A 26,425-nucleotide genomic window follows, 5' to 3' on the forward strand; every position below is an offset into this window, starting at 1 on the left:
TGGTCGGTTTAGGGTCTCCAGTCACTCTAAACGAAACCGTAATGTCCGACTCTGGCGTTATCGTCATCACAGTGTCAGGTCTTGAAAGGAACATCGCCGGTTTACCATCCCTAATCGTCGATGGATGTATAACTTGGACATAAGAACTCGATTCAGTTCTTCCGAAAATGTTGGAAGCTCTGCAAGTATATTTCCCAGCTTCATAATCTGTCACATTCGGTATAAGCAGAGTATGAACCCCATTCTCTTCAAACGTTCTATGTCTCGCTGAAGCTTTCGGCAACTTGTGACTTTCCTTAAACCAAGTAACTTCTGCTGGCCCTTTTACTTCAACCTGTAACGCCATAATTCCACCTGATGGTACCAAATTGTCTGTTAGTACCCCAGCAAAATAGGGCTTGTGATCTCGCGCAGCTGTCGGAGTACTTGATATTTTACTTTTGCTGGCGACGTAGTCTTCTTTCGTTGTCCATTTGAGCTCATGAGAAATCTGGTCGTTCCAAAGATCACTTTCGACTCTGCAAGTGTATTTTCCTGTGTCGCCCTTGTCCGGGCTCTTGATCGATAGTTTACAGATTCCATCGGCGAGATAATTCTGTAAGTATCTGCCTCCGTTTGACAGTTCCGATCCATCTTTGTACCACTTAATTTTCTGTGAACTTGAAGATCGGATTCTACATTCTAAATTCAGTTCGTCCTCCAGCGTTCTATAGGAATCTCGAAGTGATCGTGTGAATGTAGGCGGAGTCACAACGGATTCGTATGCTTCTAAAATCTTCAAATATGCGGAAGTTGTGTTGACACCATGTTCATTTTTTACAATACAGCTATATTCACCGGAGTCATCAAATGTCGTGTTTAGAATCTCCAGTGTTGTTAATCCCTCTTTGGTAGAAATGTCATAATTATTTTCGTTTGTCAGAGTTTTTCCATTTTTCAACCACACCACTGTTAAATTATCTGCATTTATAACACTGCAGGTAAGTTTGACTCTGGATCCAAGTGTTGCAGATCTGTCGGTTAAGCTAGTGCTGAAAATTGGTTTTCGGTCTGCATATCTAGGACCGTGGTATGCTTGTGGTTTAAATAGGTTCAAATCGTCGTCGTAAAACATTTTGCCCTCGAACTGTTTCCTTGCTTGAAGATCAAAATCGTGCGAGTCTTCTGAATAGTCGACATTATTTTCATATTTCGTAGTTGAGGAATAAGTTTTCTTAGCGTCTTCGACAGTTTCATCACTAACTTTCTTAGTCTCTTCTTTAGTTTTCGTTACAGATTGTTTTCTAGTTTTCTCTTTCTCTTCGGGTTCAATTTTAGTCTTTATTTCAGTTTCTGTTTTTGATTTCTTTTCTTCTTCTTTAACTTTTTTCTCAGTTTTCTTTTTTTCGTTTACTTGGGCCTTCTTTTCAGCGTCTAATTTAATTTTTTGTTCATCATCTGCTTGAACCTTTTTTTGTTTTTCTTCATTCGCTTTCTTCTCGGCCTCCGTTTTAGCCATTTTATCCTCTTCTTTCTTTATTTTGCGTTCTGTTTCTTCCCTAGATTTTCTTTCAGTTTCTACTTTAGCTTTGTTGTCTTCTTCCACTTTAGCCTTCTTTTCTTCTTTTTTCTCAGCTTCAGCTTTAGTTTCTTTTTCATAATCCTTAGCTTTCTTTTCAGCGTCTTCTTTGGCTTTCTTTTCTTCGTCTTCTTTTACTTTTTTCTCTGCATTTGCTTTAGCTTTCTTCTCATTTTCTTTTTTAGCTTCTGTTTCTTTTGCTTTCTTTTCTGTCTCCGCTTTGACTTTTTTTTCTTGTTCTTCTTTGGTTTTTCTCTCAGCTTCAGCTTTAGTCTTTTCTTCTTGTTCCTTAGCTATCTTTTCAGCAACTTCTTTAGCTTTCTTTTCGGCCTCTGCTTTGACTTTCTTCTTTTCTTCTTCTTCTTCTTCTTTTAGTTTGCGCTTTGTCTCTTCTTTAGCTTTTTGTTCAACAGCTGCTTTGGCTTTTTCCTCTTCCTCCTTTTTAGCTTTCTTTTCAACTTCAGCTTTAGCTTTCTTGTCCTCCTCTTCCTTAAATTTGCGTTGCGCCTCTTCTTTTGCTTTTGTATCGGCTTCCGCTTTAGCTTTCTTCTCGTCCTCTTCTTTAACTTTGCGTTCTGCCTCTTCTTTAGCTTTTCTTTCGGCTTCTTTTTTAGCTTTCTTTTCAGCTTCTGCTTTAGCTTGCTTTTCCTCCTCTTCTTTCACTTTGCGTTGCGCCTCTTCTTTGGCTTTCTTATCGGCTTCCACTTTGGCTTTCTTGTCGGCTTCCTCCTGAACTTTCTTCTCTTCCTCTTCTCTTACTTTACGCTCTGCCTCCTCTTTAGCTTTTCTGTCGGCTTCTTCTTTAGCTTTCTTTCCAGCTTCTATTTTAGCTTTTTTCTCTTCTTCTTCTTTTACTTTACGCTCTGCCTCCTCTTTAGCTTTTCTTTCGGCTTCTTTTTTAGCTTTCTTTTCAGCTTCTGCTTTAGCTTGCTTTTCCTCCTCTTCTTTCACTTTGCGTTGCGCCTCTTCTTTGGCTTTCTTATCGGCTTCCACTTTGGCTTTCTTGTCGGCTTCCTCTTGAACTTTCTTCTCTTCCTCTTCTCTTACTTTACGCTCTGCCTCCTCTTTAGCTTTTCTGTCGGCTTCTTCTTTTACTTTACGCTCTGCCTCCTCTTTAGCTTTTCTTTCGGCTTCTTTTTTAGCTTTCTTTTCAGCCTCAGCCTTTGCTTTCCTCTCCTCCTCCTCTTTAACTTTCTTTTCAGCTTTAGCTTTGGCTTTCTTCTCTTCCTCTTTTTTAGCTTTGCGTTGGGCCTCTTCTTTGGTTTTCTTCTCCTGTTCTTCTTTGACTTTCATTTCGGCTTCAACTTTCGCTTTTCTCTCTTCTTCTTCTTCTTTAGCTCTTTTCTCTGCTTCCGCTTTAGCTTTTTTTTTCTCTTCTTCTTTTAGTTTACGTTGTGTTTCCTCTTTAGCTTTTCTTTCAGCTTCTTCTTTAGCTTTCCTATCAGCTTCTTCTTTTAGTTTGCGTTCTGTCTCCTCTTTAGCTTTTCTTTCAGCTTCTTTTTTAGCTTTCTTTTCAGCCTCTGCCTTTGCTTTCCTCTCCTCCTCTTCTTTAGCTTCCTTTTCTTCCTCTTCTTTAACTTTTTGTTGCGCTTCCTCCTTGGCTTTCTTTTCCTGTTCTTCTATGGCTTTCTTTTCGGCTTCAACTTTCGATTTTTTCTGTTCTTCTTCTATAGCTTTTTTATCTGCTTCCGCTTTAGCTTTCTTTTCCTCTTCTTCTTTCAGTTTGCGTTCTGTTTCCTCATTAACTTTTCTTTCAGCTTCTTCTTTAGCTTTCTTATCAGCTTTTGCTTTGGCTTTTTTCTCCTCCTCTTCTCTAGCTTTTTTCTCCTCCTCCTCTATAGCTTTCATTTCAGCTTCAGCTTTGGCTTTTTTCTCCCCCTCTTCTTTAGCTTTTTTCTCCACCTCCTCTTTAGCTTTCTTTTCAGCTTCAGCTTTGGCTATTTTTTTCTCCTCATCTTTAGCTTTACGTTGCGCCTCCTCCTTAGCTTTCTTTTCAGTTTCTGCTTTGGCCTTTTTCTCTTCTTCTTCTTTGGCTTTCTTTTCGGCTTCAGCTTTGGCTTTTCTTTCCTCTTCTTCTTTAGTCTTTTTTTCTGCTTCCGCTTTAATTGTTTTCTCTTCCTCTTCTTTTACTTTGCGCTCAGCCTCTTCTTTGGTTTTCCTTTCTGCTTCTTCTTTAGCTATCTTTTCAGCTTCTTCTTTGGCTTTTTTCTCCTCTTCTTTTTTAGCTTTGTTTTCGGCTTCTGCCTTATCTTGCTTCTTTTTTTCTTCTTTAGCTTTTATTTTAGCTTTCTCTTCTTCTTCATCTTTGGCTTTCTTTTCAGCTTCCGCGTTAGCTTTCTTTTCCTCTTCTTGTTTAGCTTTAGCTTTTTTCTCGGCCTCCTCTTTTGCTTGTTTTTCTTTTACTTCTTTTTCTTGCTTTTCAGATTCCAATTTAACTTTCCGTTCCTCTTCTTCTTTTGCTTTCTTTTGTTCTTCTTTTGATTTCTTCTCAGCTTCCGCTTTAGATTTCTTTTCTTCTTCTTCTTTATCTTTCTTTTTGGCTTCTACTTTAGCTTTAGCCTTTTTTTCCATTTCATTTTTAGCTTTCTCTTCTTCCTCTTCTTCAGCTTTTTTTTCCGCCTCCTTCTCGGCTTTCATTTTAGCATCAGCTTTAGCTTTATTTTCTTCTTCTTCTTTAACTTTCTTTTCGGCTTCAGCTTTATTTTTCTTTTCCTTTTCTTCTATAACTTTTTGTTCAACTTCCTCTCTGGCTTTTTTCTCAGCATCTTCATTGATCTCCTCTTCTTCTTTGACATTCGTTTTCTTTTTCGCGTCTTCTTTCTCTCCTACTTGATCATCTTCCACAATAAATTCATAACTGATATTATTAATTCTACGCTCAATTTGTGAAATGGTCTCGAATAAATTTCTGAAAGCATCTAAATGCATTTTAATGACTTCGTTATGATCCTTCCGACTGACTAACGCGCCCAGAAGTTTTCTTACGTTTTCTATTATTTCTTTAAAAGCTGCAACAGATGTCTTTTGAGACACAATTAAGGACAATTTGTCTAAAGCTTCATTTAGTTCATTCAAATCATGTTGGTCAAGTTTATTTATGTCGTCTGAAATTCCAAGACCAAGCATTTTTGCTGCTGCTTTAATCCCAACTTCTTTTACTTGTAAAAGTGGTTCATTGAGTTCTTCTAAACGCAAAGCTTCGGTACTTTGACCACTATCTTCAAATTCTGTGATTTGAATTTGCGGAGAGAACTTGCCCTGCATCTTTTCTAATGGTTTCTTAGTATGATTTAAAAGTTTATAATCCGTGCGTCTTTCTCTGTTGATATTTTTCACAACAATAGTGACATTTGAGTTAAATGCATCTAAAGAATTTGAAAGTGTGGCATTCTTCAGTTTCTTTTCTTTACAACAAGTAGAAGTGTCTTCTAAAGACCTGCTAAGAAGAGTTAGTTTGTCTGCCAACGATACGACTTCTTTTTGTGTAATTTTCTTTGCTGAATTTATTCGGATTACTTCGACCAAAACGTCTTCGTAAGGTTCCTTCAAAGAAGAAAACTTCGCAACAACATCTACATGAATGTCTTCATCTTTAACTTGGTTACGTTGAGATTCAGACAGACCAGTCACGAATTCTTTTAAATTCGTTTTAATTGATATAAAAAAGTTCACAGAGTTCTCAACATCTGTTGAAAGATCGGTTTGTTTTTCCAGTAGAGAAATTTCATCTTCGAGTTGTGCGCTGCTTTGAATTAACGGTTGAAGATCTAGGATTACTTTGTCTTCCAAACTCTCTTCCACTTTTGAGAGAGTTGCTGATAACTTCTTAACTGAAGTGAGAGCGCTTTGCGCAACTTTACTCTCTGGGAGTGTTTGAGACACTCGATCTAACTCACATTTTAAAGCGTGCACGGCTTTTTGCAGATTCGGTTTCTGTTGGTCAGTGCTAGCTGCTGTTCTTGCCAGTTCTTGTGTTTCGACAACAACTTGAGAAAGCTTTTGGAGCGGTTCTTTCAAAGTTGCTACTTGTAAGAAGACCTCTGGTGTTTCTTCCCACGAAATCTTTACAGTTTCTTCTAGACTTTCTTGTAACTCGGACAAATTAGGTTGAATTTCTATAATACCTAAAACTCCTTTTTGCGGTTTTTGACTTTGAAGACTTTTAATTTCTTGATCTAATGCAATAATGGGCTGTAGAAGCTCCTTCAGTTGACTCTGTCTTTTAAGTTTACTTTCAATTTGGGATAATGTAGCTGATAATTTTTTGACTGATGTTGTCCACGGCTCCAGGTGTTGAGTTTCTGGTAAAGACTGAGATATGACATCCAACTGAGATTTTAAAGCAACGATTGCTTCGGACATCGCAGGTTCAATTTGTTCTTCAACTTTCGGTTGATTAACAATTGATTTAGCCTGGACCACAACCGTACAAAGTTGAGCGATTGGTTCTTTCAGCATTGCTATTTGTTTGGTAATATTCTCCGTGACGTTGGTAACGTCTTCAATAGCAAAGGCTTCGACGCCTTTGAATGCTTCTTTCATAGTTAAAAGATCTTTCTCAATTTCTACAACCGTCAGAATTCCTTGCTGTGGAACTGAAGCACTTTCTTGTTTCAATGCTTGTACGTCCAGCAGAAGCGTTTTCACTGGTTCAATAAGCCCAACTGTCTTCTTCAATTTTTCCTCGTTTTGTAGTTTGACTTCAACTTCTGTTAATTTTGCAGAAAGTTGTTCCATCGGTTTTGATATAACTTCCAGAGTTTTGAATTCAGGAACTGTTTGTGTTAGCATGTCTAATTCGCATTTTAAGGCTGCCAAAGCTTTACAGAGTTTTGGTTTCTGTTTGTCTTGAACATTTGGTTTTTGGAGAGATTTTTTGATTTCGACGACAACCGAAGTAAACTTTTCCAAAGGTTCTTTGATTGCCTTAATTTTCTGTTCAACAGTTGCACTGGCACTTTCGGGTATCGAAATTGGTTGTGCCTCAGTCAGAGATTCTTCCAAAGAATAAATAGCGCTAGTCAACTCCACAATATTTAGCACGCCATGTTGGGGTGACAGTTTTAAGTTGGAAACATCAGATTCCAGCGCTTTGATTTCTACAGATAAAGCGCTCACTGGTTCTTGTAACAGTTGTAATGGTGAAGCTGTAAGTACACTATCAACGTCTGTTATTTTAGCAGACAGCTTGTTCAGTGGTACGCTCAGAACTTGAAGAGCCGTTGGGGAAATACTCTGACTGATTTGATCAATTTGACACTTTAGTCCAATGAGGGCCGTGTGCATCTCTGGTTTCACTTCTTCAATTGTAGCCTGCGATGTAGCAGACTTTGCTTGAACAACCACCGCACATAACTTTTGAATTGGTTCTTTCAAAGCTTCGATTTTATGGAGTGTTTCCGGTGTCACACCCTCCAGTTCTTGACATTCCTCCGATCTTAGTAACGCTTCTTGCAAAGCTACGACTTCTGGTTCTATTGCGACAACACCAATCACTCCTTTCTGTGGCTGCACGCTTACAACTTGAGCACGCAAAGTCTTAATCTCTTCATTCAAATTTGAGATTGGTTGCATCAAATCTCCTAATTTTGATTTCTTGGCAACCAAAGTTTGAACTTCGGCAACTTTCGCGGAGAGTTTTTTCAAAGCTACTGACGACGTTTCTAACATTGAAGCTTCAGGGATAATTTGAGTGATATGGTCTAATTGGCACTGAAGAGCTTCAAGAGCTTTGCAAACTTTAGGCTTTTGTTGTTCTCTAACTTCTGGTTTATTCGCTGTTCTTACTTCGACAACTAAAGTTGAAACTTCTTTGAGAGGTTCTTTCAAGGCTTCAATTGCAGTCAGTGTTTCTGAAGTTATATCGGCAACTTTCTCAGAAGAGAATTGAACAGAAGTTATTAGAGCTTCTTGCAAAGCTGCAATTTCTGGTTCGAGATTGACAACGCTAACGACACCTTGCTGAGGAGTTGTGCTAATTTCATTGGTGTCAAAGCGCAAAGCTGTAATTTCTTCTGTAAGGTCCATTAGAGGTTGCAACATAATCTTGATAACCTCAGACTCCGTTTTCTGGGGCTTCTCTGGTAAATCGATCATGTCTTTAACATCAGACAAAGTTGCTGACAGTTTCTTTATGGCAACGATTGAAGTCTCTGTAGATTTCGCTTTTGGAACACTTTGTATAACTTTGTCCAGTTCGCACTTCAGGGCGGAAACAGCTCTTAAAATTTTTGGTTTTTGTTCTTGTCGCACTTCCGGTTTATGTATCTTATTCTTCATTTCAACAATAACTGCAGAGAGACGTTCTAACGGTTGTTGCAAAGTTTTCATAATTTCTACGGCGTCCTCAGGTTTGTTTTTAGCTTCATCAAAACGTTGGAGTTCTACCTGAAGAGCGACCAAGTCGTGCTCAATTTCTACAATACTGTTAACACCATGTTGTGGAATTAATTTAACATTTTGAACTTCTGAAGTTAGCATCTTTAATTCTTCGGATAATGTGGTGACTGGAGTGATAACAGCTTCCTTTAGTTCTGATGCTCGCTCGACTGTTTCTTCTTTTTGTGTTAGTTTTTCGACGGTTGATAACTTTGCTGATAGTTTTGAAATGGCTTCAGACGAGGTTTTTAACAGTTGCGCTTGAGGAACCACTTGACTCACTTTTTCTAGTTCACACTTTAGAGCTAGGAGAGCTTGTTGAACTTTCGGTTTGGTTTGTTCAAGCACTTCTGGTTTTCTTACTGTACTTCTGACTTCTACAACAGCAGCAGAAAGTTGATCTAAAGGCTCTTTCAATGCTTGGATTTGGTTTACTACTTCAGGTGTCAGAATAGCAATGTTCTCGGAAGAAAACTGCTCTGATGACATCAAAGTGTCTTGTAAAGATGAGATTTCAGGTTCTAGTTGAACTACACTTAGAACTCCTTGCTGACACGGCAAACTTAAATCCTTACTATCAGCTGTCAATGCTTTAATTTCTTCAGACAAGTCCATGACAGGTTGGAGAACCATTTTTACCACCTCTGATTCAGTCTTCGTTGGAAGCACGGGTAAGTTGATAATAGTCTCAACTTCTGAGAGTTTTGTCGAAAGTTTCTTCATTTCTATCAAAGATGTGTCCAAAGGCTTAGATTCCGGCAACGATTGAACAACCTTATCCAGCTCACATTTAAGAGCCAAAACTGCTTTGCTAGCTTCAGATTTTTGTTGAGTTTGAAGCTCTGGTTGACTCGCTGCATTTTTAATTTCTACGACAACTGCAGAAAGCTTTTGAAAAGGCGCGTGTAACGCTTTAACTTTCTCTTCCATCACAGGCGCAATAACTTCTAGCTCTTCCGAAGGAATTTCTGTTGAAATCGTCAGTGCTTCTTGCAACGCCGTCAGTTGTTGTTCTATTTCTATAATACCAACAACTCCTTGCTGCGGCGTTGCTGCAACATTCGCAGTTTCGGTTCGTAAAGTTTTAAGATCATTGACGACATTTTCTAGAGGTTGAAGCAATTCTTTCTTTAGCTCAAACTTCTTCTTTATTCCTTTCTCTTCTTTATCTATCATTTCTCCCACTGTGGTTAACTTAGCAGAAAGTTGTGTTAAAGCTGCCGTCGACGTTTTCAGTAATTTAGCTTCAACAATGATTGGTAAAACTTTGTCAATTTCACATTTTAGAGCTGATACCGCATTCTTTACTTTCGGTTTCTTCTCAGAGCGAGTTTCTGGGCTCTTGACCGCGCATCGTACTTCCACAACAACTGAAGAAAATTGCTCCAATGGTTCTTTCAATGATTCGATTTGTTGTAATGCTTCAGGCTTAATATTTACTGTATTTTCAGAAGAAAATTCTTCTGAGCTGATGAGCGATTCTTGTACTTCTAAAATTTCACTTTGTAACTCTGTTAAGCTCAGCACTCCTTGGTTGGTTGGTAGATTCAAGTCTTGAATATCCAGTTGTAACGCTTTTATTTCTTCGGATAAATCCATTATTGGTTGTAGCATTATGTTTACAACCTGAGACTCGGTTCTTTTCTCCTCAGGAACGTGAACAGCTTTCTCAATTTCAGATAACTTTGCTGAAAACTGTTGTAGCGAAATCTGTGATGTTTGGAGTTTCTGCGTTTCTGGAATATTTTGCGCGACTTTGTCAACTTCACATTTAAGAGCCTCCACGGTTTTGGAAATTTTTGCTTTTTGTACTTCTTGTAATTCTGGTTTGTTAATGGATTGTGTAATCTCCACGACAACTAAAGACAGCTCTTTAATTGGTTCTGCTAGAGATTTTATTTGTTCACAGACCAGAGGAACTTCAGTTTTGGTTTCTTCGACTTGCTCGTAGTTGATCAAGGTTTCTTGCAAATGTGATAAAATTGGTTCTAGTTCTGCAATGCCAAGAATTCCTTGTTGAGGTGTTGTTTGTAAGTTTTGGCTTTCTGTTTTTAATGTTTTTATTTCTTCAGTTAAAGTAACTACGGGTTGCAACGCAGCTGATAGTTCCGATTTCTTCTCGGCTTCGACCTTTAGTTCTGGTGACTCTATTAACTTTTCTACTTCTGAAATTTTAGCACTAAGTGCTTGAAGATTAACAATGGCGGTCGTTAAAATTTGCGCTTCAGGTAGCACCTGTATAATAGATTCAATTTCTTGCTTTACAGCAATTAATGCATTTTTGATTTTCGGTTTCTTTTGCTCAAGTAACTCGGCTTTTTTAAGAACGCATCTTACGTCTATTGTCACAACCGATAGTTCTCTTAAAGGTTCTTTGATTGCTTCAATTTGTTGAAGAGCCTTATCTGTTACTTTTGCTACTTTCTCCGAAGAAAACTCTTGAGCAGTGAAAAAAGCTTCTTGAAGTTCTATTAGCTCCTGCTGCAATTTGACAATGCTAAGCACACCTTGTTTGGCGTCTAATTTTGCGTCATTAATGTCTGCTTGCAAGGCCACAAGTTCTTCCGATAAATCCATGATTGGTTGCAACAGAATTTTTACTACTTCGGATTCTGTTTTTGTGGGTTTCTTTTCAGGTTCTGCAGGTTGTTCACCAGCTTTAGATTTAGGAGATTTCTGCTGTTCTGCTTCTTCCGGTTTAGGTTTAGGTTTAACGGCTTCTTCTGGCTCAGTTGTCGGAAGTTGTTCTTTAGTTTTCGGCTTTACGGTTTTTTCTGGCTCAATTTTCATAGGCTGTTCTTCAGTTTTAAGTTGTATGGTTTCTTCTGGCTCAGTTTTCGGAGACTGTTCTTCAGTTTTTAATTTTACGACTTCTTCTGGCTCAGTTTTCAAACGCTGTTCTTCAGTTTTTGACTTTGTAGCTTCTTTCGTCTCAGTTTTCGGAAACTGTTCTTCAGATTTTGACTTTGCGGTTTCTTCAGTCTCAGTTTTTGGTTTAACTGCTTCTTCTGGCTCAGTTTTTGGCTTTACTGCTTCTTCAGGCTCAGTTTTTGGCTTTACGGCTTCTTCTAATTTAGTTTTTGGAGGCTGCTCTTCAGTTTTTGGTTTTACGTCTTCTTCTAGCTCAGTTTTTGGAAGCTGTTCTTCAGGTTTTGGCTTTGCGGTTTCTTCCGTCTCAGTTTTCGGTTTTACACCTTCTTCTGGTTCAGTTTTCGTCTTTACGGTTTCTTTTATCTCAGTTGTCGGAGTCTGTTCTTCAACTTTTGGCTTTACGGGTTCGGTTGTTGTAGGCTCTTCTTCAGGCTTCAGTATTAGTTCTTCTTTGAGCTCTGTTTTCTCAGACTGCTCTTCAAATTTCGGCTTTACTGTTTCTTCCGCCTCAATTGCCACAGGCTCTTCTTCAGCTTTCGGATGTATTCCCTCTTCGAGCTGTTCTTCAGATTTTGATGCAACTGCCTCTTCTTCAGCTTGAAGTTTCAATATTTTCGCAGAAAGTTGTTTCAGAGCTATCACAGACGATTCTAAGTGTTTAACTTCTGGAATGGTTTGGACCACTATGTCCAATTCACTTTTCAAAACTGCTAATCCTGCAATTATCTTGGGTTTCTCTTGTTCTAGAATTTCTGGTTTAACCAATGCATTCTTCACTTCCATCACCAGTGCAGTGAGTTTTTCTAATGGTTGTTTTACAATATTGATCTTCTCCAACTGGTCAACGTCAATATTTTGAAGTTCTTCCGCAGAGAGTTGTTCGAAGGCAGATATTGATTCTTGTAAAGCCGTTAGCTCTGGCTGAATTTCGATAACACTTAAAATGCCACGTTGAGGAACGTTTTTGCTTAGGAGTTCTGTTTTTAAAAGTTCAATTTCTGTGGAGAGCACATAAATTGGTTGTAAAACGCTTTGCACTTCTACTTTCTTGATTTTCTGTGGCTCGTCCAGTTTTTCCTCGATGGCTGATATTTTAGCTGACAATTTTTCAATAAGTACTGACGAAATCTCCAACGTTTTTACCTCAGGAGTCACTCTGTCTAATTCACACTTTAGGGCGATCAAAGCTTTTTTAATTTTGGGAATCTTTGCGTCTCGAACTTGTGGAATGTTAACTACATTTCTCACTTCTACAATAATTGAAGACAACTTCTGCAACGGTTCCTTCAAAGATTCTATACAACTCAGAGTCTCTGAAGAAATGGTGCTAACTTCCTCTGATGAGAATTGTTCCGATGTTATTATAGCTTCTTGTAGATCTGAGATCTCCTGTTTTAACTCAATTACCCCAAGAACTCCTTGTTGGGGAGCCACTTCTACGTTCTTAATTTCAGTTTGTAGCGTCGTTATTTCGTCTGATAAGTCCATTATTGGTTGTAACATACTCTTCAAAATTTCTGATTTCGTTTTTGTGGCTTCTTGAGTTACGAGTTTGCCTTCAATATCTGACAGAGTCGCACAGAGTTGTTTTATTGCCATTGTTAAACTTTCAGCGTGTTTGGTTTCTGGAAGTTGCTGAAACACAATGCTAAGTTCTGTTTTCAAAGCAACCACAGCTTTCTGAAGTTGAGGTTTGAGATGCTCTTGTATTTTAGGTTTATTGATTGCACTTCTGATTTGTACTACAACCTTTGAAAACTTTTGTAAAGACTCTGTCAAGGCGTGGATTTGTTGCAAACCTGTGACGGCTATTTCATCCGGCTCGCCACAAATATCTTCTTCGTACATTACCAAAGCGTTTGCAAGATTCGACAAATCTTCATCTACTTGAACAACCGTCAGTACACCTTGTTGTGGTAACTGTTCCATTTCTTGAACATCGGCTTGTAAAGCTTTTACTTCTTGAATTAGAATGTTGATAGGCTCAGGAACTTTGAGAGCTTTCTCAGTAGCTAACGAAGTTTCAATTTGAGATAATTTCGCACAGAGTTGTTGAAGAACGATGACTGAAGTTTTCGCTTGTTGCTCTTTCGGGATGTTTTGGGTAACGTGCTCTAATTCGGACTTCACGGCTACCAGTGCTTTTCTAATTTTCACTTTTTCTTGTTCTTGAATGGCAGGTTTATTCATCACGTTTTTGACTTCTACGACAATGGCTGATAATTTTTCAAGAGGTCCTTTCAAAGCTTGCATCTGTTCTACATTGATAGATTCCGCCTTTTCCGATACTGCTTCTTCAGAAACTGTTAAAGCTTCTTTTAGATCAATTAAATTTTGTTCAAGTTCTACAACACTTAATACGCCTTGCTGTAAAGATGGTGCAGCTTGCGTAGTTTGAGCTCGCAGTGTTTGAATTTCTTCAACGACGTTAATGAGCGGTTCTAGAAGAACTTGTTTCTCTTCTTTCTTCGATTTAATTTTCTTTGATTCAGTCAGTAGTTTTTCAATGTCAGTAAGTTTTGCTATGAACTCTTGTAGGCTAAAAGGCAGATTTTCCAAAGATTTCTTTTGCAAAATGGCCGCCCGTACTGATTCCAATTGAGACCTGCAGGTGTTAACAATCTTTAAAAGTTTCGGTTTTAATGCCTCTAGTGCGTCCGGTTTATTAAGATTAATTCTTAACTGAACAACCACTGAAGCAAGTTCTTCTAATGGTGCTCGTAGAACTTCTACTTCCTGAAGACACAAAGACAATGAATTTTGCAAATCCTGCAAATTCTGTTCTAATCCAATAAACGCCAAAATGTATTCTTCACTAATAGACTTGTCTGTAACATCAGAGTGCAAAGCTTGAATTTCACCCAACAACTCTTTGATTGATTCGAAATCAACTTGTTGCGAAACTTTCGATGAAATCTGATTCTCGACTTCGGAAAGTTTAGCAGAGAGTTGTGTAATAGCAACGGACGCTATTTCTAACTTCTTTGCTTCTGGAATTTGTTGAGACATCTTGTCTAATTCACACTTTAGAGCTGCAACCGCCTTTTCGACTTTCGGTATTTGTTGCTCTTGAACTTCTGGTTCATTGATTGCACTTTTCATTTCCACAACAACAGCTGAAAGTTTCTCAAGAGGTTCTTTTAAAGTTTCCATTTGCTGCAAAGTTTCTACAGTTTGATCACTAGTTAAAACAGCTTCTTGCAAATTTACGAGGTCGCTTTCTAGCTCTGTTACACTTAAAATGCCTTGTTGAGGTTTCAACGCTGAGCTTACAGTTTCAGCTCGTAAAGATTTAATTTCTTCAACTAAAGAAGTAACTGGTTGAAGCGCGGTTTGTGGTAACTTTGGTTTTTCTTCTTTTGCGATCAACTCTTGAATTTGCTCTATCTTCGCGGAAAGTTGTTGCGACGCGATAACCATCGTCTCCACAGCTTGAGTTTCAGGAGTGTTGACGGAAATTTCGTCTAGCTGAGTTTTTAATGCTATGAGAGCTTGATAGACTTTCGGTTTTTCTTGTTCAGTCAGTTCGGGTTTCTTAAGTGTGGTTCGTACTTGGACAATCACAGCTGATAGAGCTTCTAAGGGCTCTTTTAACAAACCAAGAGTTTGAGCTGTGTCTGCACTAATAATTTCTTTTTCTTTTTCAAGCACAGTTAACGCATCCTGAAAACTGCTTAAAGTTTCTTCCAGTTCCACAACACTGAAGACACCTTTTTGTGGAATTGATTTTACGTCTTTGATATCTGACTGCAAAGCTTTAATTTCAGATGATAAGTTGAAGAGTGGGTATAAAACAACTGACTCTGTTTTAACTTCTTTTGGTTCTAGAGCAGTTTCAATTTCAGAGATCTTAGCTGACAATTGTTCTAGTGCCACGACTGATACTTCCAAAGTTTTAACTTCTGGAAGAGATTGCGTTATTTTGTCAACTTCGCATTTCAATATTGTTAAAGCCTGTTTAACTTTAGCTTGTTGATCTTGAACCTCCCGTTGATGAGCAGAAGTTTGAATTGTTACCACAACTGCAGCAAGTTGTTCCAAAGGTTCTTTCAAAGTTTGAATTTGTTGAGCTGCTTGAGCAGCAGCATCAGTGGCTTGTTCTAAAGGCAGTTGCTCAGAAATTATCAAAGCGGTCTGTACATTTAGTAGATTTTCTTGTAATTCCATTATCTTCAAAACTCCTTGTTGGTCTTTAGGTTTCAAGTCTTTAGTTTCTGCTTTCAAAGTTTCGATCTTTTGAGTTAAAACTGCAATGGGCTCGAGAACACCTTTGTTTAACTTTTTCTGTTCGGGCTCCACTTCAATTTCTTGTTTTTCTTTAGGCGCCAATACGGTTTCAATCTCTGATATTTTAGCCGACAATTGTTGCAAAGCCACAGCTGATACTTCGACAGTTTTTGCTTCTGGAATTGTCTGTGTTACTTTGTCGACTTCGCATTTTAATGCCGTTAAAGCTTGCTTGACTTGAGCTTGCTGTTCTAGAATTTCTGCTTGATTAACAGTAGCTTTAATTGTCACCACAGCGGCAGTGAGGTGCTCTAAAGGTTCTTTCAATGCTTGAATTTGTTGAGCTGTTTGAGCAGCACCAGCATCACTGACTTGTTCTAAGGGTAATTCTTCTGAAGTGATTAAAGCGTTTTGCAAATTCACTAAATTTTCTTGCAACTCCACAACTTTCAGAACGGCTTGTTGACTGCCAGATTCCACGTCTTTAGTTTGCGCTTTCAAAGTTTCGATTTCTTGAGTTAAAACTGAAATGGGTTGAAGAATAGCTTCTTTGAACTTGTGCTCTTCAGGAATTTGTTTATCTTCAGACGCCAATGCGGTTTCAATCTCTGATATTTTTGCCGAAAGCTGTTGCAGAGCCACAGCTGACACTTCCGCAGTTTTTGCTTCTGGAATTGTATGTGTTACTTTGTCGACTTCGCATTTTAATGCCGTTAAAGCTTGCTTGACTTGAGCTTGCTGTTCTTGAATTTCTGCTTGATTAACAGTAGCTTTAATTGTCACCACAACGGCAGAGAGATGCTCTAAAGGTTCTTTCAATGCTTGAATTTGTTGAGCTGTTTGAGCAGCACCAGCATCACTGACTTGTTCTAAGGGTAATTCCTCTGAAGTGATTAAAGCGTTTTGCAAATTCACCAAATTTTCTTGCAACTCCACAACTTTCAGAACGGCTTGTTGACTGCCAGATTCCACGTCTTTAGTTTGCGCTTTCAAAGTTTCGATTTCTTGAGTTAAAACTGAAATGGGTTGAAGAATAGCTTCTTTGAACTTGTGCTCTTCAGGAATTTGTTTGTCTTCAGACGCCAATGCGGTATCAATCTCTGATATTTTTGCCGAAAGCTGTTGCAGAGCCACAGCTGACACTTCCGCAGTTTTTGCTTTTGGAATTGTCTGTGTTACTTTGTCGACTTCGCATTTTAATGCCGTTAAAGCTTGCTTGACTTGAGCTTGCTGTTCTTGAATTTCTGCTTGATTAACAGTAGCTTTCATTGTCACCACAACAGCGGTGAGCTGCTCCAAAGGTTCTTTTAAAGCTTGAATTTGAGTGGAAACCTCACCTGCTTGTTCTAAAGGTAATTCCTCGGTGGTAATCAAAGCACTTTGCAAATTGACTAAATTTTCTTGCAATTCTAAAACTTTGAGAACACCTTGTTTGGCTTCAACTTTAACGTCTTCAGTTTTGACCTTTAAAGCTGCGATCTCTTGAGTTAAAGTAGCGATAGGTTGAATAATAGTTTCTTTACTTTCAAACAATTCTCTAGAAACTTCAGATTTTTCTATTGTGCTTTCAACTTTGTCGACAGCATCTAATAAATTCTGAACTGAAATTAAAGTCGCTTCCAAAACTTTTGTTGTTGGAATAATTTCAGCCACTTTTTCAAGTTGCATTTTGACAGCCACCAAATTTTCGCAGACTTCCAACACTTTTATTTCTTCACCATCTGTTGCATGAGCTAGTTTTTGAAGTGGCTCATTAATTTGGTTTACAACAGCTCTAACTTCTGTTGGTATTTCTTGACATAACTCTGAGCAATGTTGAGCAGCCTCCTCCAAACTTTGAATTAGCGCCGTGGCCGGCTCTTGCAATTCAACGATGTTTACAACCGCTTTGCTTGGTGAAGTTTTAACGTCTTCAACTCTACTCTTAAAAACACTAATTGCTTGGGACAGTACCACCAAAGGTTGAGCAAAAGTTTTTACAATTTCGATATTTTCTTGCAAAATTGTTTCCTTTTCTTGTGCAAGTTTTTCACAGATTTCTTTCAATTGTGTGGACAACTGTTGCGTCGGTTGTAATAACTTAGCAACTTCTCCAGTTTGCGGTATTTCTTTCGATAGTTTCTCAATTTGAACATGTAAAGAAGCAGTCGTTTGATACAACGCATCTCTGTCTTCCTTCGTCTGAGATTGTTGACTTAGTTTGAGTACTGCTTCTGAAAATTTCTCAAAAGGTGCTTTGATCAACGTTGCACTTTGTCCAAGATTTTCACCTGACACAGAACATTCTTTTTCAGCTTCACTTAATGATTTTGTAAATTGTACAAAACTTTCTTTAGCTGCAATAATGCTCATTGTGGCTTCTTTTGGAGCTAAATTTGACTTTTTCAGTGCTTCTAGACCTTGGCACAAAGTCTCAATCGGTTTTTTAAGAGCTGTGGTAACAGGAAGATCTTGCGCCTCTAATTTCACGAATTCATTTTCAATGTAATCAATTTTCAGTCCGATTAACTTCAGAGGTTCGATTACAAGTTGTAAAGACTTAACTTCTTTCGCCAATGTAACCAATCGTTCAACTTTGGTCTTCAAAGTAGCGAAAGACTTTCTCAGCTCATGTTTGCATTTCTTCAGTTCTGGTTTAGTCAGTGCTTGTTCAGTTGCCGATATCTTCTTGGTAACATTTCGAAACTCTTGCATCGTGTTGTTAAAAATTTCCAAGTGCTCCAAACTTAAATCTTTAACTTTGTCTTTATTAATTAGGTTTGCTAAATTATGGACACATTCTTGCAAAAATAGAAAACCGTCATCGAGTTCCTCGCAGGAGATGAGGTCGGCAGTTACTTGATTGCTAATTGCTTCAGAAATAAATGATTTCAGTTTGTCTCTTGAATCAGAAATTGTCTTTTCAAAGTTTTCAATCACAGCCAAGTTCTCAGTCTTATTTTCATTGATGATCGGCTCGCTGCTTGCTGATTTTTCTTCTTCTTCTTCGATCGGTGCTTCCAACTGTTCCAATTCTTTCTCAGAAGTCTCTTCGACACACTTCCAAGCTTCTTCTATCTTTGCAGTAAGAGCTTGCAACGGTTGATTAATTATGGTAACTGATCGTGTTTCAGGAGTCAATTTAATTAATTCAATGTTCTCTTTGAAGCTGACAACGGCTTGTTTTAACTGCTGCTTTTCGACTTCCGTCATTTCAGGAGCTTGAAGATTCTCTTGGACGGATGCCACTAGGAGCGATAACTTTTGTAGTGGTTCTTGCATCCTTTGTAAAGTTTCTTGTCGGATAGCTAATTCTTCAGATGTTTCTAAAGCCATTTCTTCAGATTTTTGAATACTTTCCTTCAATTGCTCTAAAGGTTGGGTGATTTCAGCCAAAGACTGAACCGCTTCCTTTGATGCTGGACAAGTGTCTACTTTAGAAGCTAGAAGGTTTATTTCTTGTTGTATTTGGACCAGAGGCTTTTTTAAATCTGGAAGTGCCGCAGTAGTAGTGACTTCAGCTTCTCCTTTTGTAAACGATTCTAAACAGTGGAGTAGCTCCAACAAGTTTCTCAAACTGATTCTACTTTTGTCAGTTTTGATGATGCTACTAGAAATAGCTTCGAGTCTTGATACAGAAATGTTAACATCTTCAGGTGAACGTCTTTTAATGGTCTCAGAAATGTTGCCAAGTTTAGGCTTCAGTTGTTCCACAAAAATACTCAAGTTCTCATAGTCTACATTCTGTAAACTGTCAACCACAGACTGTACCGGTTGTGCCAAATCTACCAATCCAAGATTAGTCATTCGTGTTGTAAAGTTTGCAGTCAACACTCTTTGCAAGACATTATTAAAAGCAGTTCTGTTGCCAACTTCCGTTTGAACTCCTATCAATGCTTTAGCAACTTTTTCAATGTGTTGCAGCAACTTTTGCAAAACGGATTCTTGTCCTTCGGGTACCTCAATAAGAACTGCTTTATTACACACGGAAATCAACGTGCTTTGCAAAGAATCTAAATCTGGTAACAACAGTTGAATATCTGTTTCTTCTAAATTGTCGAACCGCTTAGCAGTCACTGCAATGCGCTCAATGGAAGTTTCAATGGTACTCAAAATTGGAAGTTCCTCATCTAAAATCTTTGCCTCGACGCATTTAAATAACTGTTGCTGAAGATCGTAAAGCGGCATCACAAGTTTGCCTAAAATCTTCAGGTTTCCTTTCGGTAAATTCTTGGCGACTGCTGATAACTCCAATAAGTTGATAACAGAAGTGTTAAGTTTACGCAAAGGTGCGACATCTCCCACAGTTCTCGGCTTTTCGAGAACGGTCTCTGCGATTCCGACTGCCTTTTCTAGTTTTACCAACGGCTCTATAATACATTGTACAAAAGGTTGATCACTTGAAAGAACGACGAGTTCTTGCTGCGACGTTACAACCTCAGATATGCGTTCGTGCAAAACAGACAAAGGTTCAGTTACACTTTCCTCAGCTACCAGCTCCAAAGAAGCACTAAAGGCGTTGAGTTTAGTCAAGTCTCTATTGGTCATCTTTGTAGTTTCAGTCACGTTAACACTTTCAATTATAGCTCTCAATGGTTGTTCTAACTCCTTTAAAACAACGGCAGTTGCCGGTTTATCTTTCGCTAAAGTAGCAACATTTTCTTCAAACTTCTTCAGCGATTTTGCTAGCCTTATCACAGCTTGTTCTTTCAACGCTGTGTCTTCCTGAAGCTTAACAACAGCTTTCTCTGTGGCTTTCTTCACACAATTTTGGACATCTTGAAGAGGTTCCAGCAAGTCTTTAATCTGCGACTCTAAGTTTATGCTCGCGACTAAAACTTTAAGTTTTTCGGCTTGATTTTCTAAAGTTTTCACCTTTTCGGTGTTGTATTCATCATCTGTTTCTATAATTCTAGCAATTTCCAGGACACTCTCCGATGTTGTAATAATATGGTTAAGTTCATCTTGGGTTAACTTCGCTTTCTTTTCTTCCAGAAGACTACCGGAAACAAACTGAAGAGTCGTAAGAGGTCTTTGTAGCTCTGTTATTAAAATTTTAGAAACTTTATCATCTGGCGGAGTTTCTACAGTAGCCAAAGTTTCTTGTAACGTCTGCAAGTTGTCTTGTAATGTAGCCAAAGGAACGCAAGAAACAGTTTCTTGCACTTTTTCTTCAAAAAGTTTTTCGGCGTGTTTAATCAATGACTCTAACAGTTCAGGAAACATTGCAAGAGGAGAACCTTTTGAGGTTTTTTCTAGGTTACTCTTCAAACTCTGTAAATTTGCGTGAACTTCTTCGCTGTTTATTCTGTTACTTATGACGCTGTTAGTGATTTTTTCCAACAAATCGTGGAGTAATGACACTGCTTGCTCCTCGACTTCGCTCTCGACTTGAATGAGTTGTAAGGGTTCTACGAATTTAGTACTAGCTGCCACCATTTTATTCAAAGCTTCTTGTTTTTCTGACGACAGTTGTGTTCTATCCGTGGTCTTCAGTCTCTCTTCTAAGTCCTTCGCTAACTTTACTGTCTGTGCTTTAACTTCCAACTTCTCGGGAATGTGCTCCATCAAGTTTATAACATTCTTAGCGGTGTCTTCGAGAGATTCCATGGTCTCTTTAATCTTAGATTCTTTAGGAATTACGACAACAGCAAGCCGGAGGTTCTCTATCACGGTTTTAACGTTTTCGACACTCGTTCTTTGTTCTTCCGGCGCTTCTATGAAGTTATTTAACTCAACTAAAGTATTGTTAGCTGCTTCTACCACCGCTTTCTCTTCCACAGTCAAAATTGGCGAAATATATTTAAGCTTAGTCTCAACCAAACTCTCGACAGCTTCCACGGACTTCTGGAGTTCAGTAATCGCAGCTTTCTTCTCTCCGGTTACTGTTTCTTCTTCAATTTTTGTGATACTTCCACGGAGTGTTTCTAAAGAGGTAATTATGGGTTGAGTAATCTGCGCTACTTCTGAGCTTCGTTTTAAATCGATCGCTTCGCCCACACTTTGCACAGCAGTCTGCAAGACGTTACAAACTTGTAAACATTGCGTGTCTGAGCTAGTTAGTTCTTTAAGACTTTCGACTTTGTTAACAATATTTTCAAAAGCAATTGTTTCGTACGTTGGGTCAGTCAATTGAGTCGATATGTAATTGTTCAATTCTAGAATGATTTCTTTTTGGGCACTGACCATTTCAACTGGTAGCGCCGGAATTGAAAGGATGTCTTCTAAATTTTGTATTTCTGTCACAACAAGTTGTATCTTTTCTTGGGCTTCGGGTAACGCAACTTCTTGTAATAACTGAAGTTGAGTTTCCATGTCTTTGACTGGAATGATGAGTTCAGATGAAAGTTGAGTTGTTACAATACTTTCTTGCACTGCTTTTCCGGTAGCTAACACCGAAGTTGATAAAGTTTGCAAGTACGGTAACGTAACAGTGGACTCTAAAGTTCTTAAATTCTCTTCTTGTAATTTAACCGCAGCGAAGTTTCCAGTTTGACAAGCTGTTTTTAGTTCTTCAACATATAAGTTTACAGCTTCAACGTACTTCGTTTCGTCTTCGCTTAAATCGGCGTGACATATCTGACTAAAGTGTTGGAGGCTTTCTTGAACTTGACCCAGATTCTCTTGGATTTCCGCTCGTTGACTTTGATCCACCTTCACCAACGATGATAGTAACGTTTTATTAACAATCTCAGTCTTAATTTTTTTGGTAAATGCTGTCTGCAACTGCTGAGCAATATCAGGCATGTTATCAATGATTGTGTTCAGTAAATGCGTGATTTGTTTAATTGGAGAGTCGTCTTCCACAGATTTCACCGCTTTGTTGAGAATGTTGACAAGAACTAGAATGTCCTCTTTTTTTGGTAACTCTTTGTTTATAACCTCTTCAGTTACTGCAAGTTTTGAAGCCACGAAAAGATCAAGATCGCTTAATATTTTCGCTATGTTCTCCAGAAACTTAAAGTCATTTCCGGAGAGCGGCAACTCGCTTAAGTCGTTAATAGCCAACTGAAGAGGCATCAGCGACTTTTGTAGTGATGCCACTTTTTCTTTGTCGATGTCAGAGTATCTAATTGCAGCAAGATGTTGAGCGAAGCCTTGAACCGACTCAGAAACCATCTGAATATGTTGGATTTTTGTTGCTTTTACAGACTCTTCATCTTTTTTGATAGCCTGCAAGCAGTTTATTGTCTTGAAATAAAGAACGCCGATGTTTTTTACCAGCTCGTTACCGCTTTTTACTTTTTTGACAACTTCGTTTGAGGTAGCAACACTTTGAAGAAGTTTTTCGGTGCTCAAATCTTTCCTGTTATTGAGATAGTCTCCAATAAGATTTATGTTTTCAGCAGCTTCAGTTATTGTAGCCTGTTCTTGGTCATTAACAGCCACATTCTTGGCATTCTCTCTTAAAACGGGTAACGTGTAGTGCAGTTCTTCACTTAACACTTTTCGATCTTTTTCAACTTTCTTGGCGTCTAAACTTATAAGACTGTTGACGGCTTCGCTGAATTCTCTGACTTTAGACTCTGGTGAAGGTTTGATTTCTAAGATATTGCTAACAGCAGAGCTAATGTTCTTCAGATATTCTACTAATTGAGTCTGATGGCTTTGGCTCAGTACTTCAACGTGGCGGTTAAGTTTTTCAACATTACTCTTTAATGCTTCGGGAATGACTAAAGTAGGTGAGGATTCCAGTTCTTCTATTTGATGGATTACTAATGTGACATTATTTATCGTTGTGTTAAGCTCTTCTTCAGAGACATCAACATTAACGAACTCTTCACAGCTCAAGACAGAAGAGAGAGTTGTATTCAAATCTTCAATCAGAGCTTGTTTTCTTGAAAACTGAGGCTTACATTTAATGAGTGTTAAAGATTTTTGAAGATTGATAACATCGGTGGCCATAGAACTAACGTGTCTCACCGAATCTTCCAGGGCTTCTACCAAAAATGTTAGTGATTTTAAAATGTATTTTAATCCAATATTGTTACTCAAGAACACGATTTTTTCTGACAAGTCAGCTATAGCTTTGTTCAAACTTTCTAGTCGTTTTTGATCGACGTCTTTGATTCTTTCTTTAATTTCCTTCAAATTTCCTTCCAGAGAAGCTAGAGGCTCTAAGTCAGACGGCATGATATCTCCTCTTGTTTGTTCGATTGTCAAAACTTCCAAAGCATCACCAACTGTCTCTTCAAGCGCAACCAAAGATCTAACAAACTCTTCTTGTTTGACCTCCAAGATCACGTCATTGATGTCCAACAATGGTACTCTCAGAGCGGCAAACACTTTTCTTTTTTCTTCTTCGAAATTCTGAATGTTGGTCACGCTTTCATTGAGTTTACGAAGCGGTTGATTCAATTTCCGAATTTCAGTTACATCCTGAGCGGTAAGTGGAGACTCTGTTCTTTCGACAAAGGTAGCTCTACTGGTGAGATTTTCCACGCAATCAATAACTTCTGACGCTCTTTGATAGAGCTCTGGTTCTATTTTCTCGACACCTTCAATGATGGTTCCTTGGTAAAGCGTCGCAAGACATTTTTCAAGTTCACGAACATTTTCTGTCACTGCTTTACCAACAGCTGCAGACACAATAAATTCAGATTCTGGTGGGTCTTGCATCACCGGTAGTACTAAAACGTTAGCTATGCATCGTTTCAAATCATCGATATTACATTTCTGGGGCTGTTGTAACTGCTCTAAGTAAACGACTTCATCTATGATCTGTTGGTGCATCACTGCAACGTTATATTGAATGTGTTCCAAAATCAGTCTTATTCTGTCTTTGTCTTGGGAAGGTCCCGATTCAGCGTTTAGAACATCCTGAGCTTCTATCAATGAATCCTCGATTTGTTCTAAAGGTGCAACGTAATTTTGTAGTGCCATTCTTTCATCAAGGGAAATTTCTTCTTTCTTCTTTTCAAGAACTGACTCGCTAGTGACCGCGAGGAGATTCCGTAAACAGTTCATAAGAGGGACGGCTAATTGACTTGAAATGTTTCTAGACTCGTTTTGTAAGCAGGATATTGCTTGACGAGTGTCTTCTAACAAAGCTGTAGGTACAACAGATTCGGACGATTCTTCAAGAATCACAACAACGCTTCCTTCTTTAGAATCTTCAGATAAAGAGTCAGGAACTGTTCCATGTTCTGTTAGACCACAAATGTTTTCTCTGACTTCACACGTTCTTCCTCGCAAAATTGAAAATGGAATACACAAGTCTATAGTTTCTAAGCGTTCCTCATCGACGATTATGCTTTCTTCGAGGATATTCAACGACGCAATAATGTCATCTAGTATCTCTCGGTTGGTCGAGGGCGTGATTTCTGTTATTTGATGGTTGAGGACTTCAACCGGTTGTGCAATGCTTTCGATGGCGTTAAGAGTGGGCTCAATTTTGATCTGAGAGACCTTAATGATTGTGGTTGCCAAGTCTTTTTGTAAAGTTGAAATTTGTCTCAACGCCTCGAGAATAACAGTGTCGGTGACAACCTTCTGGGCTGCTTCAATATTAAACAAAAGATCCTCTATGGACTGAGTAATGTTACTAAGAACGATTTGGCTAACTTGGTCAAACACGTCTTTGACGACTTCTTGAGAGCTGAGTTCCGAAGAACTCTGTAAAAGAGTTCCAGGTTTCACTGTGCTTTTGAGAGTTTCAATTGACTTCACTATCTTTTCTAAAGAGTTTTGAAGAACAGCTCGCTTGTCGCTGACCTCGGTATATCTATAAGTCACAGAATCCTGCTTCTTCAGATCTTCCAAAGTGTTGACAAGCTCTCCAGTTGGATGCGACAACTTATCAATCAACGCTAGTCGTAACTCCTGTTCTAAAGTCTTGTCGGAAGCATGCCGGATGGACAACTTACTAACATCTGACATTTCTTTCACTAAATTTTTGGTCGGTTCTGATAAATTCTCCACGACGTTTTTGGGCCACTCGTAAAACCGCCTATCCGACTCTTCATAAAACTTCGTTTTATTGAAAGCCTCCAGCAGTGCGTGGGCGGTATTTTCAATGTTAGTCAAGACGTCTCGTTTTATCACTTCGGTGCTGGTTTCACTTGTTGAAGATTCCAAAGACTTTTGCGAACTTTCAAAGTGCTTAGTTTGGATAACTTTATCTGCGTTCTGTAATCCAGTCTGGATTTCCCTAATAGTGATACAGACTTCTTGTATTATCTTAGATGGTGTCATTCTGCCTGAGATTTTCGTTGAGTCAAGTTCTTTTTCTAAAAGTGTCAGATTTTCCACTAATTGTAAACTTCGCTGCAGTTGCAACCCGGTAGTGTCTAGAATGTTGGCGCAAGTTTTCTGCATGAGAGTGTGGTCTTTACCTTGCATCTCTACACATTTTTCGACAACTGTCAGACTTCTTTGGAGTTCAAAAATAGGAGGTGCTATAAGCTCGACAGCCGAAATATCAGTCTTTCGTTCTTGCTGGACGATGGTGTTTAACACCGTTTGGATGTCTCTATAAGGTTGTAAAATGCTGTTTAGAGTCTCTATACTTTGCTTGGCCGTAGCTGAGGTTGATTTTAAAGTCGTTTGCACGAAAAGTTCTTCTTCTACAGAAAGTAAGCCTTGTTGGATTTCTGATATGCTTAGTTTAAGTTCGTCAATTAATTGAAGCTCTTCTTTTTTAAGTTCAAGTTGTTTAGCCGCGTTGACCTCAGGGTCAATCACCAACCCGTCACCTTCTTCACCTTGAATGTCTCTTTGGTAATCATCAGGAATATCCAAACTCTTTGTCTTTTTAACTTTTCTCATTAGACCATCTTTAGACATTTCGTCCGAGCTTTGAGAAGATCGTCTTCTTCTCAATTCTTGACTTTCACTTCTGTTCACTCTTAAATCAGAGCCGATTTCATGAGTGGTACGCGGCGTTAGAGGTCTTCTAGATTCTATATCATCACCAGGCAAACTTGTAGTTTCTGTTATTGCAGCGACTTGGAAGGCCCGATCTTGTTCTTGCTTCTCTGAACTAATAGCACTTTCGTACTCACCGTAAGATTCGGTGTCTAGATCAGCTACCACCGCTAAACTCTCCTCACCAGCATCTGATTGTAACGACAAATTCTTCGCTAAACTATAATACGAATTGCTCTTTTGCGAGTCAGACTTCCGTGGCGGTCGCTTTGGAGAGTCACTGGAGGTGCTAACATCAATCTTCAACTTCTCGGAGGTAACGGAAGACACCAATTGTCCCGTCTCGTCAGTTATTGAGTAGATTTCTTCAACGTCGGCTTCCGTTCGGAGGTCTTGTTCTTCTGGAGTAAAGAAGTTCTCAGATACGTCGACCACAACAGCTTCCATTAACAGGTTTCCAGATTTAGATGACTCTTTCACAAATCGCAATGGAGGTAGCTCTACGACGTTGTGTTCTAAAAAAAACATGTTTATTTAGGGTTTTGA

The 26,425-nt window shown here is 38.7% G+C and overlaps 1 protein-coding gene across 3 annotated transcripts in view; it reads right to left on the minus strand.

The window, feature by feature from the left end:
- LOC148179348 (uncharacterized) overlaps positions 1 to 26,425 on the minus strand; it is a 54,061-nt gene that overhangs the window by 18,927 nt on the left and 8,709 nt on the right. For 2 of the 3 annotated variants that reach the window (XM_088050300.1, XM_088050302.1), the window contains exon 11: positions 1 to 26,394. In XM_088050300.1, coding sequence (XP_087906426.1) covers positions 1 to 26,394 — 26,394 coding nt within the window. The remainder of the gene's footprint in view (positions 26,395 to 26,425) is intronic. The other variant, XM_088050301.1, reaches the window with a different exon arrangement.

The sequence above is a fragment of the Gnatocerus cornutus genome, chromosome 2 (genome assembly GCF_029298725.1).
Source record: "Gnatocerus cornutus isolate USDA-ARS CGAHR chromosome 2, icGnaCorn1.1, whole genome shotgun sequence".
Lineage (NCBI taxonomy): Eukaryota > Metazoa > Arthropoda > Insecta > Coleoptera > Tenebrionidae > Gnatocerus > Gnatocerus cornutus.